The 16,980-nt window shown below is 34.0% G+C and overlaps 1 protein-coding gene across 1 annotated transcript; it reads left to right on the forward strand.

Moving 5' to 3' along the window:
* The first annotated feature begins 4,844 nt into the window (after positions 1 to 4,844).
* On the forward strand, positions 4,845 to 16,479 carry LOC137823509 (phragmoplastin DRP1E). The gene is made up of 15 exons (XM_068628682.2): positions 4,845 to 5,251; positions 5,859 to 5,922; positions 6,005 to 6,112; positions 6,662 to 6,763; positions 8,301 to 8,351; positions 8,454 to 8,515; positions 11,469 to 11,559; positions 11,641 to 11,705; positions 11,811 to 12,005; positions 12,085 to 12,204; positions 12,289 to 12,359; positions 14,422 to 14,647; positions 14,728 to 14,778; positions 14,856 to 15,224; positions 16,116 to 16,479. The coding sequence occupies exons 1-15, from the start codon at positions 5,108 to 5,110 to the stop codon at positions 16,242 to 16,244; spliced, it is 1,848 nt and encodes a 615-aa protein (XP_068484783.2). The 5' UTR covers positions 4,845 to 5,107; the 3' UTR covers positions 16,245 to 16,479.
* Positions 16,480 to 16,980: the final 501 nt, after the last annotated feature.

Below are 16,980 nucleotides of genomic sequence, written 5' to 3' on the forward strand. Positions count from 1 at the left end.
GATATCGAACTCAGAAGGAACAATTGAATTCTCAAGTATAATATTCACTAGATAAAAACAATAAGTAAAAATTTCTTGTGTATGAATTTGCAAGAATGTAAATAAAGTAAAGTAAAGAGTTGTTTGATTCAATTGGGAAAATTGTGATTGGGGTCCATCCTTCTCACTCTTTTGTATTTTGAAAAGCATGTAATATTCTATCATTGATTGATATTGATGTCTGTATAAAATTCATTTATATCGATTCATCGCATATAAAATTATTAATATAGTTCCATAAATATCGATTCATCGCATATTTATAAAAGCTCCTTATCATTACGAAAAATGTTGATAGCAATTAACATTTCAAATTTATTCCTAGCATTCAAATATGTTAAGCATTATCATTTAGGTCACATGCTTAGAAGTAATATCTAGTCAAATCTAAGGATCAAAATCATGATAAAACAAGAGTTAAGAATAAAATGGCAATACCAACAATCAATCAAGAAAAAATATTATGTTTAAATATCACCTTAATACACAAGAGTTTGAATAGGTTACTCCCAATCCCAAAGGGCAGAATTAACCACTCATGGTGACCATTAGAAGCATGGAAAACAAGAAAAAAAGATCCAGGATGTTTCTCCTTGACGACTGCCTCCTCTAGGGTTTTCTATCTCCTTCTATTCTCCTAATGATCTCTAGATTTATGCCTCTCGCCTCATATTTAACCTAGTTAGGCTTGGGCTAAGTGACTTCTCGCTTAGGCGAGTTGGACGAGAAAAAATCCAACTTCTCTAAAGTGGTCTCGCTTGGGTGAGATTGGGCTCGGTTAGACGAGTTCCTCTGGAGTGATTTGGCTTGGGCAAGTTTTGAATGTTCTAGCTTTCCCTTTTCATCTTGTTTATTCTTTTTTAACCCTTGCATCTCCATTTTCCCATAGAATCCTGAAATTCATGCAATTTTGGGAATAAATCGTTCTTATTCATATTATAATCACAAAATTTGTAAAAAAAATGTTTAAATTCATAAATTAAGGGCAGATACTCTGAGTCATCATCACCTCGACGTTGATGACTCTTTTACAACAAGTGTACCGAGTCAAAAATAATAATTTGTTCCTAAGGACAAATATCGAACCCACAAGGAACAACTATTTAAAATTCTAATAATAACATTCACTAAGTATAAGAATATGTGTAATATTTTGATTTGAAAGATATTGACATAAGTTTGCATGAAAATTAAATAAAGCAAAGTAAATGATTTGACTGAGTCAATTGAGAAAATTGGGAATGAGGTTAATCATTCTTACTCGTTTGTAGTTTCAATGAATTAAAACATATAAAATTCCATCTTGTTTAACATTGATGCACATATAAAAATCATTCATATTGATTCCTCGCATACAAAATTATTAAGAGAGTCTTCTAAATATCGATTCTTCGCATACAAACAAATATTATAAAGCAATTAACATTTCAAATTTATTCATGACATTCAAAGATGTTAAACATTATTAGGTCATACTCAAAAGTATTTTCTAGTCACATCTAAGGATCAAAATCCTGAATAGTTTCAAGCTTTGAGAATAAAATGATAATACCAATAATCAATTAAGAACTGAATATTATAAATAAATATAATCTCAATACATAAGAGTTTGAATAGATTAGTCTCAATCTCAAAGGAAAGAATTAACACTCATATTGGCTACTACAAGCATGGAAAGCAAGAAAAGAAGATCCAAGGTGTTTCTCCTTAACGGTTGTCTCCTCTAGGGTTTTCTATCTCTTCATATCCTCCCAATGATGTTTAGGGTTATGCCTCATGCCTTCTATTTAACCTAATTGGGCTTTCACTAAGTGACATCTCGCTTAAGCGAGATATTACTTGCTTAAGTGAGTTTCACAAGAAAAAATTCCAATTTCACTAGAGTGAACTCGCTTAAGCAAGGCTTCGACGAGTTCCTCTAAAGTGATCTTGCTTGGGCGAGTTTGGGAGAGTTTTTAATGTTCCAATTTTGTCTTTTCATCTTGTCTTTAACTTGTCCATTATCCTTTAGCCCCTTTATCTGCATTTTTCCCTAAAATCCTAAAATTAACATAAATTTGGGAATAAATCGTTCACATTCATCTTATAATCCAAAAATATGTAAAAAAAGTTCAAATTTCTAAATTAGGGGTTGAATTATAACTATTTTATAAATTAAAGTCCATAAGTGTCTATTTTTTTATATGAAATATTACTGAATGATGACACTTATCAGCGGAGTCCAAAGTCCCCATTGTCTCGACCTTGTTTAGAAGTTTAGAATCATAGGAATTGGGGAAACCACCCAAACCTCTGACTTAATTAACACTCAAGTTGATGTGCCATAAAGACTTAGGTCGACACATGTGATTGGAGTCTTTCCTTGATAAATTAAGCTCGACATTGGTAGCTCGGAAGGTCAGAACCCACTTGGCAGTGGCATAGGAGCTTCAGGAGACAAAGATTTTTGCACCGATTGAGTCTCTATTGTAGTAATCTTAGAATTGGTTGTCGTCGGGATGACTCTGGAGATTGGTGCTTGATCTTTTGTGGGGGCATCTATTGAGGTGCCAATCTCAGCATCCCTCATATATTTTGGCGACGGAGATTCCAAGCTTTTCTTACCTGCCAAAGAAGGAACTCCAAACTTAGCACACAATTTCTTGTTATCAAAATCCTTGCCTATGATATCTGCATAAAGGTACAAAACAAGGTTAGCCAACATTACTATAAAATACAAAGAGATAGGATGTAAAACATTATGAAGAGTATTACGCAAGAATAAGGCAAAAGGATCCTGGGCAAGAGGGACGCTAAGTAATGCCCTATTGTTAATCAAACAAGCTAGGTTCTTTATTAGTTCAATATCTACCCTCTCATCAGGAGAGAGTAAATACTCCGCTTAGGACTTAATTTGTCTAGACTTTCTCAATATAGAGGGAAACAAGGTGTTAAGTTGGGATAAAAGAAAAATCGCTTCTATTGGTCTAGCAATGCACATTTTAACTTGAAAAACTTATTTTTGAATTTTTTGAAAGAAGAATGGTAAACAGTAAAGAGAGGACCATGTTGGGCTTCTTTAAGAGAAACCCAACCAACCTCTGCATTGTGCTTAATTTGATAAAAATACATAAAAGTATTAAAAGAGGGTCTAATATGGAGATAAGTGCAAAAAACTTGGAAAGCCTTAAAAAAAGCTCAACTATTGGGAAACGGTGATACATTCATAACAGTCAACACGCGACACTCAAAAGGTGATAAAGGAAACATAACATCAAGTTCTTTAAAAAAGTATTCGTACACAAAGGTGAAGTCCCCAACATCATGCTAAGACTTCATGTACACCCGATCACTCTTAGTACAATGCTTGGCTACAATGAACTCATCCTTTGCGTCAGAACATATACTAAAAGTGGAAATAAATTCCTCTATCTTATCCTTCGGAGGCATAAGAAGCGACCTGATAGAGTACCCAAGAGTAATCAGGATTAAAGATAGAAAGAAATTTGTCCTTCCTAGTCTTTTTGACAGGGCTTGATATAGGAGCTTCACCAATATCTTGGGAGGAAGCCTTTTGCTTAATCGTTTATCCCTGAGGCATTGGCAGTCGCCACTATGACAACCATCGTAGACACCATGGGGGTAGTTTCTAGAATAGTTCTTCTACAGTATCCCCTCAACAAAAAATGAGTTTGTGTCATTCGTGGAAACATTTTCTCTTATGGGTGAGACTTCTCTACTGAGAAAAGGGTTATTCCCAAAGGATGAAAGGGAATAAGAAGAAAATATAGAAGAAGACATCTAAAAAAATGAACAACAAACACAGATAAACAAGAGAAGAGCCGAAGAATGAAGAAAAAATAAAGACAAAGAAAACACCAACGCCAAAATAAATAAATAAATAAATATATATATATATATATATATATATATATATAACTGGATAAATAGTCTGTTTTATAATATTTAAGCATATTGTGGGAGAATATAAAAATTATTTATTAAACACAAAAAAAAAATGTTATATAATATAATTTAATTAATTCAATACTTAATTATACTTATAAATATTAACACTTCAAATGCAATAACTCTATATTCTAGGCAAATGGCTTTTCCATAGCGGCCCTCGTCACCTACATGAAACTTTCATCACAATAGAAAAGGTTAATGACTCCAAAATTGAATGCACACAATTATCGCTTCTTATCACTCTTTCCCTATCTTTCACAATCATCAAGAACTACCATGGGAAATAACTTATTATTTTCTTTAAATTCAAAACCAACCAAATTCAGAGAAAAAAATCCCATTCCCCATTTTATCAGTTTTGATTTGTTGTTCAATATTTTATATTTTGAGTTGATAATTATAGATATTATTAATATATAGAAATCAAAAAGTCAATGTGAAAATTAACCCCAGATTTGCATATATATATAAACAAGTTTAATTATCATTTATTATCCTACCTTATGTTAAAAATTACTTTTGAAATAACTTTAAAGTTACTCTTATTTAATAAAGGACATAATTTATTATAAATAAGTTGAATCTGTTTTTGAATAAAATTTAAATTTTTTATTTTGATAACTTACATTTTATTATTAGACATAATTAAAATAAAACATGAAATTAATTAAAAAACCTTTTAAGTGCTTTATTCTTTAATGTCGGAAATGTTAATGACGGTTCAAATTGGCGCGTTGCTGATTTCCTTACACACAGAGCATTATCCATTCCGAATGAATTCGTGTAAAGTCACACACGACAACGTTGGTGGACCCAACCTGTGTTTAAGATTTTCAAATTTCGAAAACGCAAATGGAACTTTCGTTAAGACAAGAAAACGTCTAAAACGGTGCGCACCACGCTATATAATCGCATATTCGTATTTATCAGGTTTTCTACTCAACTAGTTGTGACCAGTGCATGACCTTTGTTGGAAAACGAAAGCCTCACACAACTCTGTTTTCTCTCACTTCACTCTCTCTATAGAATCTCGTTGCGTTTTGGTGCTCTTCTTCACGTTCGCGTTCTACGTCGTCGTTTCAGCTCGTTCGGGGATTCTAGGGTTTTGTTGAAGAAGATGACGACCATGGAGAGCTTGATTGGGCTGGTGAACCGAATTCAGAGGGCTTGCACGGTGCTCGGTGACTATGGGGGTGATGACAACAACACCTTCTCTTCTCTCTGGGAAGCTCTTCCTTCCGTTGCTGTTGTTGGTGGTCAGGTTCGTCTCAACCTATGGTTTTTTTTTCTTCCTTTTTAGTTTGAAATTTCTACGGTCTTAAATTTTGCGGTGGAGAATGAAAGGTCGAAATTCTGAAAACCGACTTTGCTTTTTTCAACAATCGATTTTTCAAGCAAAATAGTTGTGCTTCTGAATTATATTTTATTTTGATTTGAGTTGAGTTCGGTGTTTAGTTTAGAGAGTGGTTCGGGTGGTAGGTATTTTTTTATTGTGTTTTTGCTCAGTGGTTGTGTGTATGTATGAAATTTTGAAACTTACGGCGGAGAAAGTAGAATCAATTGGATAGTTGGAAATAGGTTCTTTTCGTTTTTCTGCTGTAATGTAATTTTCAGGGTGTAGTTCTATCGTTTTTTCAGTATTAGAGTTGACTAGATAGTTGTTTTTACGAGCCTTTGTTTTTGTTTTTTGTTTATTTTTTGTGCTGGATATATGGGTATGCAGAGTGTGTATTTTCCATTTTTCTTTCAGAAACAAATGAGTAGAGCTTGAGAAAACTGTTTAGTTTTGCTTAATTTTATTTTAACAGCGGTATTTTGAGTGTATGTCTGAATTCACTCTCTTTTTATTTCTTTTAAAACTTGAGCAGAGTTCAGGGAAGTCTTCAGTTTTGGAGAGCATTGTTGGTCGTGACTTTTTGCCTAGAGGATCAGGTTTGATATCTTCTTTCTTCTTTTTCTCATTTTAAAGAATTATTTGACTTATCTTTTTTCCCTTTTTGTGAATGAACTGCAGGGATTGTGACAAGGCGTCCATTGGTATTGCAGCTTCATAAATTGGAAACTGGGTCACAAGAGTATGCCGAGTTTCTTCACCTGCCGAGGAGAAAGTTTACCGACTTTTGTACGATTGTAACCCACTACCCTCCATATATATATACACACACACACACACACGGGGGAATGGCATGTTTTTGAGTAATTATAGGATGACTTTTGTTTTGTGGTTGCTTATAAAAGAATTTGAAGGCTTGTTAGCATCTTTTGTGCTTGTTTGTAAATTGCATGTTCATGTGCCCCCTGCCACCTGAATCATTTTCTTTTAATTTTCTATTATGTTATTTTGTGTCTGGTGTATTTCTCTCATTTTTTTCATGATATTATTATAGCTATCCTCATGTGTCCCCATGGTTACAGACAATCAATTTTCAACATGTTCAACAAATTCTAATTCTTTTTGAGATTCAAATCAATACTCTGAACAGAACCTTTGGTCAAGTGTCACGATTGTGTTTGGCTAGCAATTTATCATATGATGATTGATCGCTGTGACACTGTTCACATTCTAACAGGGTTTATGAGTTTTTAGAGTTGATTTTTTTTTCTTAGTTTCTGTAGCATAATATATATAAGCTATGTTATTTCATTCTTAAAACAATTTTTCCTGTTCCAGCTTTGGTCCGCCAAGAAATTCAGGATGAAACTGACAGAGTAACAGGGAAGACGAAACAAATATCTCCCATTCCAATTCATCTTAGCATCTATTCACCAAATGGTACGCATCTCTTTTCATTGTCTCTTGCTTTTCATCAAAGATACTTTAAAAATTGAAACTAAACATATAAAATAGATTTAAACTTGTATCGGTTATATATTTTAACATCTAATAATGTGATGGGTTCAAGTGGTTCTTGAGAGTGAAAAGGACTAAATGCCCTAGAATGTTACTACCTGACCCTATATATAAGAAACAAATATCTTAGTCATCAAGACCCCTAGAATGTTAATTAATATTGTCATACATTTAAATTTTATTCCAAAAACACCACAACTCTTTGGAATATAATGACACTACTCATAATCTAAGGCAAACAAATTTCAACCAATGTGTCAGGATACAAGAAGAAGAAGTTAGTTAAGGCAGTTAGAATATTAGCTGTGCATACTCAGGACAGTTACAACAGAAATATAACTAACTGAGATTACAGAGACTAGAGTATTTATTTATTATACAATTGCCATACTAAAGCAGAAAACCGCAGCAGTGATACATGCAGGCACTATATCTCTACCCCCGCATCCTGCCTCCCCCTATCCCAAAACAAACTCAGGGTGATGTAATGATCAATGATTCCAAGTTTGTCTATCAAAAGGCAGAATCTGGTCTGGGATAAAGGCTTTGGTAGAATATATACTAGCTGGCCTTGAGCTGGTATATTAGAGACAACCAAAGAAGAGTGAGCTACACCTTTTCTGACTGAAAAGATATCCAATTCCATATACTCATTAAAGACAAGTTTACCCTGGACTAGAACTAGTGGTATGGATTGCTGGTGTAGCATCCATGAACTAATGGTATGAGTTTTTGGGTTTGAGTTATGTCCCTCCCGAGCTTAAATTATAAGAACCTTTTCGAAATTAGAGTAGGTAGTCTTATTGTATTTAGTGGGCTTGGACTAGTACTAGTAGTCTATGATCCAAGTATGATAGGAACCAAGGTATCAAACAAGAGAAATAGCTAAACTGTACTAGTATGCATATAAGAATAAAATTCCTCTATATAATGGATTAGAGAAATCTAATAAACAGTAAATGGCCATAGCCAGTAAGAAAGTAAAAACAAACAAACACCTAGATGATGAGAAGAGCTAGCCTCTACTCAAAATCACCACCCAAAACCTCAATAATTCCCCCATTTTCGTTCCCTCCTTATATACCTCTTCTCCTCTATCTCCCTATTACCCCCACTGTGTGATTCCCATATCACCCTCCCCACTCTCTTAGTGCCACTTAACCGTTAGGTTATTTTCCCCTCCTTTTCAAATATCACTTACAGACCTAATTAATATCTAAATGGTAGTGTTATGATAGTAGGCTTGTGTATTGTATTATATTATGTGTAGTCAATAATATATTCCATGTTATTGTTAATTATCTTCTTTTCTTCTTCCTCATTCCTAAGATAAAACTATACTTTAACACATTGCAAAAAAAGTTAACAAGCATGACTATTTGAACAATTATCGTACCTAATATGATTCCTTTATTTTCTAACTACTGTTACCGCCTTTTCCTTTTTGTCTTTTGAACAGTTGTCAACCTAACCTTAATTGATTTACCGGGTTTGACTAAAGTGGCCATAGGTATGCTTTGTATTTAACTCCTATTTTTAATTAGAAATCTAATGTTTGGATCAAATGATGATCTTTATATCTTCAATTGACAATTGTGTCCGTCTTTTTCAGAGGGACAACCTGAGAGTATTGTTCAAGAGATTGAAGCTATGGTTCGATCATATGTTGAAAAGGTAAAAAAATGTTTTTTCATTGATGTAGTTAATATATATTCAACATATCTTTGGTGTGATCACACTTAGTTTTCCTTTTATCTTTTTGAATTACAACACGTAATGGATCCCTTTTAAGTATATGTGCAAGTGCTCCTTGAGCTTGTGAAGCTTTCACGGACAGAGCAGCCACACCTGACCTTAAAATTTATATAATACCCAAATTTTCGATTATTTTCTAATAATTTATTTGCGTTACCAATCAGGTGAGAAAGATACAAACAATCATATGATCTAATTTAAGGAATTATTTGCTACTTGTAGTTTGAGTTAATAGTTCAACTACATCTAGAATTAATAGTCCAACATTGACTCTGTGAGTGAGTATTTTGTTTTGTGTGCCAACTAAGTGTGATAGTTAATTGATCATACATAGTCATTTCAAACAAGTCTAATGTTGTTAAAATCGCAAGTATACTCGCAAACTCGTATGACTCAATGAGTTTGGAGAAGGCAAGGTGACTCAGACAGTGGATTCTCACCTGTGCGGATCAAAGCGAGTAGGCATGCTGCTCGGTGAATCGAAAGATTCTTTGATCCTCCTACTTGTCTCCCTCGCCACCGCTTGTTCTCGTTGTCCTCGCGCTCGCCACTGCTCTCTCTCGTCGTCGTTGCCCTCGCCACTGCTTGCGATGTTCGCCGTCACTTGCTTTCCCACTTGCTCACACTCGCTCTCACTGCACTGTTTCTCTCTGTTTACTGTCTCTCATGCTCCTTGTTTATTTTCTCTGGAATGCTCTGCTCCACCTTGCCTTGTTTTATAATGGTATCAAGCAGTCAGAATTTACTAATACTAGGAATATCTGTGGAAGGTTTATTTGTATTAGATATTTATATTTATATATTTATATTTATAAAATTATTACTTGTTTTATGCATCATTCTTATGAATTATGAACCTATTTTTAGTTGTCTTATGAATTGAATATTATTTTTCATATACCACATTAATTTTTCATATACCACTAACTCTTACGATTCGAGTTACAGTCTTTGAGTTACATTTTTTTTATCTCCTTTCCGATCCTATCACGATCCTCAAGTTTAACAACATTGGACAAGTCCACTCTTTTTTCAGTCTCTTTCCACTCTCATGCAGTGTTTCCAGCCCCTGCGCGAAACTCTTAGTAAAATATCAGGCCATGGGAAAAAATACAGGAAAAATTACTTGTTTTTAGTTATCCCTGAAGCTAGTTATTGTTCCTTTTAAGCTAGGACTATTGAGGCTAATGATGAATGTGCGTCAAATTTTATAGTAGTTAAGTTTTTAGTATTTACAGGTATGTGATAAATCACTTGCATTCTATCCTTATCTTCAATATAGAGGTCTCATTGCAATTAACTTTGCATTTTTTGGGTCAGCTGCACCTAGGGATGACAATGGATAGGGTAGTACCCTTCCCTGTACATGCATTTTTAGAAAAAATAACCGTACTGGCCCACCCCTGTACAGGTATCAATTTTTAACCCCATCCTTGCTTCGTATCCCTGCACAGGTATCAATTTTAATCCCCGTCTTTGCTGGGTACCTATATATTCATACTCCTACCTGCCATCCATACTAATGCATAGATTCAATAAATATTATATATTATATAGTTATTTACGTTTGATATTTTTTAGATATAGATATTAGATATAACTAAATAACTAATACTGAGACACTTGTCATGGTAAACATTTTATCATATTTTGAAATTGTCACTTTAACTTGTGTTTATTAGTTATACAAATTTAAAATTGTGTAAATGTAGATATTTGTTAATAGACTATACTTTAATTTCTGAATTTCAATTGGTTTATTTACATTTTATTTTGATTTATTTCTACAAAGACACCACCGTTATGAAAAAGATGTAGATATATGTAATCCCAACCTTTTACCATTTTTCTGACAAAAAGATTTTCACTATAATTTTTCATTCTGCCTCTTCCTCTTTGTATAACACAGTCCATTTCGAAAACAAAACCATTTTTTTCTTAGGTTCTCAAAGATCAATGAATCACATTTATAAGAACAAAGAATTACACAAATATATAAAAAATTATAATTTATAAAAATTGGAGAAATTGTATTACAAATTAGAACTCACAAAAGAGTATACAAGTAATTGATTATTATATATTCACACATAAAATGAAAAATATAATATTATGCACAGATAAAAAGTAAAAGATATATTATTTCTACAATTATCATTGTTTTGTAATCATAATTTTTTAAAATTAGATTCCAAATAGGAAGAGTTTATTAAAATTTTACTATTAATTGCTCAAACATAACATCAAAAGTATTAAAGCATAATATTAAAACTACAACCTTAAGTCATCAAAATGTTAGTGACAACAAAAAATATGGGAAATATAATCCTTTAATATAATAGTTTCAAATTGAATTTAAGTTACATAACCCACACACACGGTACATACACACACACACACACACATATATATATATATATATGTGGGTACACTTTTCCATCTCTGGCTACACCATTTTCCTGTAGGATGTACTCCAATTTAGTCAAGAAGTGATTATGTCTCAACATTAAGAAACTATTTAGTATGACCTAATTGAATAGATAACAATAATGTGTTAACATTCTCATTTGTTTTATGTCATGAGTCTGGGAATCAGTTGGTAGTTTGCAATGTTGTTGTGATGCTCTTAAGTCTATTACTTAAGTCTTATTATAATTTTATTTAATGGTACATCAGAACTTCTTATATTATGTCCTTTTGTTTCACTTATTTTGTGAGTTCATTATTATGAAATGTCTATTTCTGAACTACATTTTTCTCTATATTTCAGTTGATGAATATTTTGTTTCCTCGTTGTATCTTAAAATAAACTACTTGCATGATGTACTGCCAAGTTCGGTATTTTCTTTAATCAATTCTTTATCTTTAACAGCCTAATTGCATCATATTGGCAATATCTCCGGCTAATCAAGACATTGCCACTTCTGATGCTATTAAACTTTCTAGGGAAGTTGACGCCACAGGTACTTTTGATTGCTTCATGGAATGGACATTATGGCCTTGCTTTGTCATATTTTACTAAGTTTTGTCTGAAATATGGCTAGGTGAAAGGACATTTGGGGTGTTGACAAAGCTAGATTTGATGGACAAAGGAACTAATGCTTTAGATGTAATCTTTTTTTTTATTTGATGCATGTACCTTTAATGTTAAACTTTCGACTGTGCATGTAAAATTATACTAATTTATCCTCATTTTCACTTTTATTCCCTCAAGGTCCTTGAAGGAAGGTCTTATCATTTGCAACATCCTTGGGTTGGTATAGTAAATCGATCCCAAGCGGACATCAATAGAAATGTTGATATGATTGTTGCTCGACGTAAGGAACGTGAGTATTTTGCTTCCAGTTCTGATTACGGGCACTTGGCCAACAAAATGGGTTCAGAATACCTTGCAAAACTTCTCTCACAGGTTTTCTTTTGGAAGATAGTCTTTGCTAATCCTTTTTTAAGATAAGTTATATTTTTAATCCTATGGACTTATTTTGCAGCATTTGGAGTCAGTAATTAGGGCAAGGATACCCAGTATTACATCTTTAATAAACAAAAGCATTGAGGAACTTGAATCAGAGATGGATCATCTTGGGAGGCCTATTGCTCTTGATGCTGGAGTGAGTTGTTTAAACTTGTGATGGTTTCTTTAAAATTCCATGATGTTCTTCTGAGTATTTGTTGAATGTTAATTTCTCATTCAGGCTCAATTATACACCATCCTAGAACTTTGCCGAGCATTTGAACGGATATTCAAGGAGCATTTAGATGGAGGGTAAATATCTTTTACTGTATTCCATTTTTATGCTATGTTTGAGTGCAATGTGAAAAGGGGAAGGGAGGGTAAAGGTGATAAGCATCTTTGATTGGAAGGATTTGTAGAAGGGGAATGAAATTGATTCCTTTCTCTTCGTCCCGAGTTGGGAGCTAAGCATTTACTTAAAATTGATCTAGTGAATAAGATTCTTGTCTTATCCTTAGATCATCCAAATAAGAGTTTACCAAGCTTATGAAACTTGTAGATCCTACGGAGGATGTATAAGGTATAAACATGTATAATATTAAATCATACGTTGGAATATAAATACCAACCTCAATTAAATTATTTCTTTACATTACGGTAGCCAATTGTGCCAAATAGCAGTGCTATTGTAGTGGAGAGTAACATTGCATAGGTCTGTTGCCAGTTTATTTTCTTTGGTCTCTATAGATACATGAATCACAGTGGAGTTGCAGCCCAAATTATGAGCTGAGAATTGAGATGATTCTGCAGAGATTTTCATTTATTTTCAAAACAAAATTCCTTTTCAATGCGCACTTATGCAAACAAAATTTGTATTTTACGCGCATGTATACTAAAGGAGCTTTTGTTTTTCCTTCATTTAATCTAAGGAAATCTATTAAATTTTGTCCTCACAAATTCATATTCTTTAACTTCAATTGATTGACCAACTTCTAGTCTATGTTTGGAATAAATAGAATGGTGCAAAATGAAACAAAACTACCATCCTACTGTCTTCCCTTTCCATCTCTTTCCATCTCTTTCCGTCAATCTAAACTTATACTTAGGATTTATAGTAGCCTCTCCTCTGTCTTGCGCAAGCCCACTGCAAACAAAGGTCCCTGAGAAGTATCTTTACTTTCAGCCTGCACAAAAGCCAAGAAGGCTATTGATAGGATCCTTGGTCTTAATGCTATTGTAGCATGTCTTGGTTTAGATAATTGGTCAGAAAGGCCAGCTATTGGAGTATAAGGAGTCTGGGTTGTGGAGGAGCTTAGGTGCCAGGTTGTTACCATGTCTGAAGGGAGGGAGGCTGGGTTGGTGTGATAAAGGGGAGGAGAGTTATTTTTGTTTGTTAGGCCTTTTAGCTGGGAAGAGAAAGTATCTTCTCGGAGTAGCTTTTTCTTTCTCGGAAAGGAGGTGTTCTCTATTGTATATGCTCATTGAGCTTGTTTGCAGGGGTTCTAACAGCTGTTCTATTGATCCCCTCAAAAACAACTTCAGATTGTGAGGGCAAGAATGTAAGTTCAATATTGAACCACTGAACAGATTATCAATGGTCAGTGTTTATTGTTCCTAAATGGAGATATTTTACCAAAAAATCATATGGTTTGAAGTATTCAATTTTTCAACATTGATGTATGATCTATATATCATGAGATTTTGCAGTCTCGCAATAATACACAATCTTTTTCCCAACTATCTAGTTCCTTGGTTTTGCCTGCTAATATTGTAGACAAACTACTATCTAGTTCCTTGAAGAAGTCAAAATTTAGTCTAACAAAGTGAACTTTAAATCCAACTCAACCTCACAAAATTGGTTTGTAGGGTGAGGTTTACACCCACTTATGTATTATAATTGGTTATATCTCTAGTTATGTGGGATCTCCAAGACATTTCATGTTGAGAACGTGACATCTCTATCGGGTGAATAAATATTCATGGGTGGCATGATAGACCCAACATATCCCATTAGGATAGACTTTGATATCATATTAGAAAGTCGACTTTAAATTTAACTTAACCCTACGGAATCAGCTTATACGGTGAGATTTGTATCTGTTTAAATATTATAATTTCATCATATTTCTAGTTGACGTGAGATCGTCAACATTTAGTTTACTATTTATTAACTGAAATGATGAATGATATACTTCTTAACACTTATGAGGAATGGGCTTTCAACAACCGGAACCTTTGTGATGTGGTTTGCCCACTGCATAAGCTAGAATGAACATTGCCAAAATCCGATTGACTTGATTGTCAGTTTGTTATCACTGATGAGCTAGTTGATAGGTCTATTTATTTAAATAATAATGTTCTTTATTGTTCTTAGGCGGCCTGGAGGAGATAGGATATATCATGTCTTTGACAATCAGCTTCCTGCTGCTTTACGGAAGCTTCCATTTGATCGACATCTTTCTCTCCAGAATGTAAGGAAAGTGGTGTCAGAGGCTGATGGTTATCAACCTCACTTGATTGCCCCCGAGCAAGGTTACAGGCGCTTGATTGAGGGGGCTCTTGGATACTTTAGAGGCCCAGCTGAAGCTTCAGTTGATGCTGTATGCATTACACTTGTATTCTCTGATTTTTAATTTTGATCTAACACAGAATTAAATTAACTATCTTTGATTTTGTGTAGGTTAACTTTGTTCTAAAAGAACTTGTGAGGAAATCAATAGCTGAAACACAGGTAACTTTTGGAAGTATGTTTTACCTTGTTCATGAATTGTTGGCATAGCTTGCGAAGGTATTAACATGTGACTGCAGGAACTGAAACGCTTCCCAACATTCCAAGCTGAACTAGCTGCAGCTGCAAATGAGGCTTTAGAAAGGTTTCGTGAAGAGAGTAAGAAGACAAATCTTCGGCTTGTAGATATGGAATCTTCTTATCTCACTGTGGATTTCTTCCGGAGACTTCCTCAAGAAGTGGAAAAATCTGGAACTCCTGCCCCCTCAAATATTGATCGTTATGCAGAGGGTCATTTCAGGAGAATTGCATCAAATGTGTCATCATATATAGGGTTGGTGGCTGACTCGCTTAGAATCACAATTCCAAAGGCTGTTGTTTATTGTCAGGTCAGACAAGCAAAACAGTCTTTGCTAAACCATTTCTACACACAAATAGGGAAGAAGGAGGTACATTCTGTATTCTCTTACTTTTCTCTGTTTTTATCTATTAAGAAAGTATAGTTTTTTCCTTGATGGGTAATCATAACATTAGGTAAATCACACTACGAAGGCCAACTGTTGTAGTTGGAGAGCCCAAGGCCTCATAAAAAGCCTACACTAGATCCCATACCCCATATTCACTAGCATCCACTTAGGATGGCTGTGCATTAGCCGACTCCAACTAATCCTGGGCAGACACTGCAATAATCAATGTCACCACACATCTGTTGTTACCTTGCAGAGATTTCGTAAACCTTTATCCCTATTGATAATAACCTAAGGAGAGCCAGACCATTAAATTTTTCTGTTGTAGTTGGAGAGCCTAGGGTCTCGTTAACCTCAAATTATAATTTCATACTTTCAGTGTGGGACATCATAAGTCCCATACCTTGCAACTGTACCATACAAATTGTTGTAGTTCAGTAACTTCAGTTAAGCTGTAAGTTATAACCCAAATTTTGACAACGTCAACCCTAAGTATTGAGTTGCCTCTTATATTTTATTTATCTTATCATTCACACTTTTAGACAAAAACTATGTTATACTTGTTAGGGTTAGTCACATACTCTTGGAGACAGAACAATTGCACATAAACATCTTTTTTCTTTATGGTATACTCCAAATAGCTTTACCCTGAAAGGATCGCATAGTTGGCTTTTATTGAATAGAATGCTTCTAAAGTTTAAATTTTATTGATTGAAATGATAATAAATATTGATAAATCCTTTTATTTCCTTATATTCTCCTTTGTTTTGATGTTTGACTATATATAATTAACTCTGCTATGTTGGACATTATTATGTACTCATTGTTTTAAGTAATTCCAATATATCCTTGATAAGATTTTACCTGTTATAGGGTAAACAGCTATCGCAAATGTTAGATGAAGACCCTGCATTGATGGAGAGGAGACAACAGTGTGCAAAAAGGCTTGAACTATATAAAGCAGCAAGGGATGAAATTGATTCTGTTTCCTGGGTACGATGAGCTTGGTGCTAACTGAGTGTCTTCCTAATCTTTTATTATAGCGATCAGTTGTGGGTTGGCCCCTGATGTAATCCACTTATTTACTATTCTAGTATCGCGGTTTTTTACTGTAGGGTAAGAAGATTGGAGTTAATTTGGTTGTCTGAACTGTAGTGTACATCCACACAGAATGATGATCTTCACTTTGATATGTATAATTTGTGTATTCTTTGTAATCTTATTCTTGGTTGTGTTACATTATCGAGCCTTGAATTTGGTGTTCCAATGCTTGTTTTCTTTTCTTGACCCTGAAACGGTCAAACAACACACTGGGTTGAGAAGGCAGTTCCACAAGAACTGATCAAACATCGGCAAAATAGAGATACGAGGAAGAGACACAAATTGAGAGCCAACAAAAACTCATCTAATAAAATAGGAGGTATTTCAACTGATCATGTTAATGTGGCAAGGTTGAAGATTATATAAGTGCTCGTTTGCCAAGGTTGAAGGAATCCAGGGACACCTATAAGAAGAGTCATGTTTGATAGGGATGGACTAGAGTAGAGCAAAAGAAATGCGTGCCTGAATTGTAGATTCCAGTTTTCTTCCATTAGTTTTAGACTCTAGGCTTTATGTAGTCAATAGCTGTATTTTGTAGTTGAACTTGTTTAGTATGTATATATTAACTTTTTTTAGAGCCATATGTATTTTGTTATGGTTTTATCATCATTCTTTCTGTGAAGATTTCCCTTCAAAT

This window comes from Phaseolus vulgaris, chromosome 8 (genome assembly GCF_051622355.1).
Source record: "Phaseolus vulgaris cultivar YP4 chromosome 8, ASM5162235v1, whole genome shotgun sequence".
NCBI classification, from domain to species: domain Eukaryota; kingdom Viridiplantae; phylum Streptophyta; class Magnoliopsida; order Fabales; family Fabaceae; genus Phaseolus; species Phaseolus vulgaris.

Excerpts from the sequence above, each read along its gene's own strand:
- LOC137823509 (XM_068628682.2), top strand. The coding sequence starts at position 5,108 with ATGACGACCATGGAGAGCTTGATTGGGCTGGTGAACCGAATTCAGAGG. Across the intron at positions 6,113-6,661 it reads GAGAAAGTTTACCGACTTTT|CTTTGGTCCGCCAAGAAATT; the intron begins GTACGATTGTAA and ends TTCCTGTTCCAG. Across the intron at positions 8,516-11,468 it reads TTCGATCATATGTTGAAAAG|CCTAATTGCATCATATTGGC; the intron begins GTAAAAAAATGT and ends TATCTTTAACAG.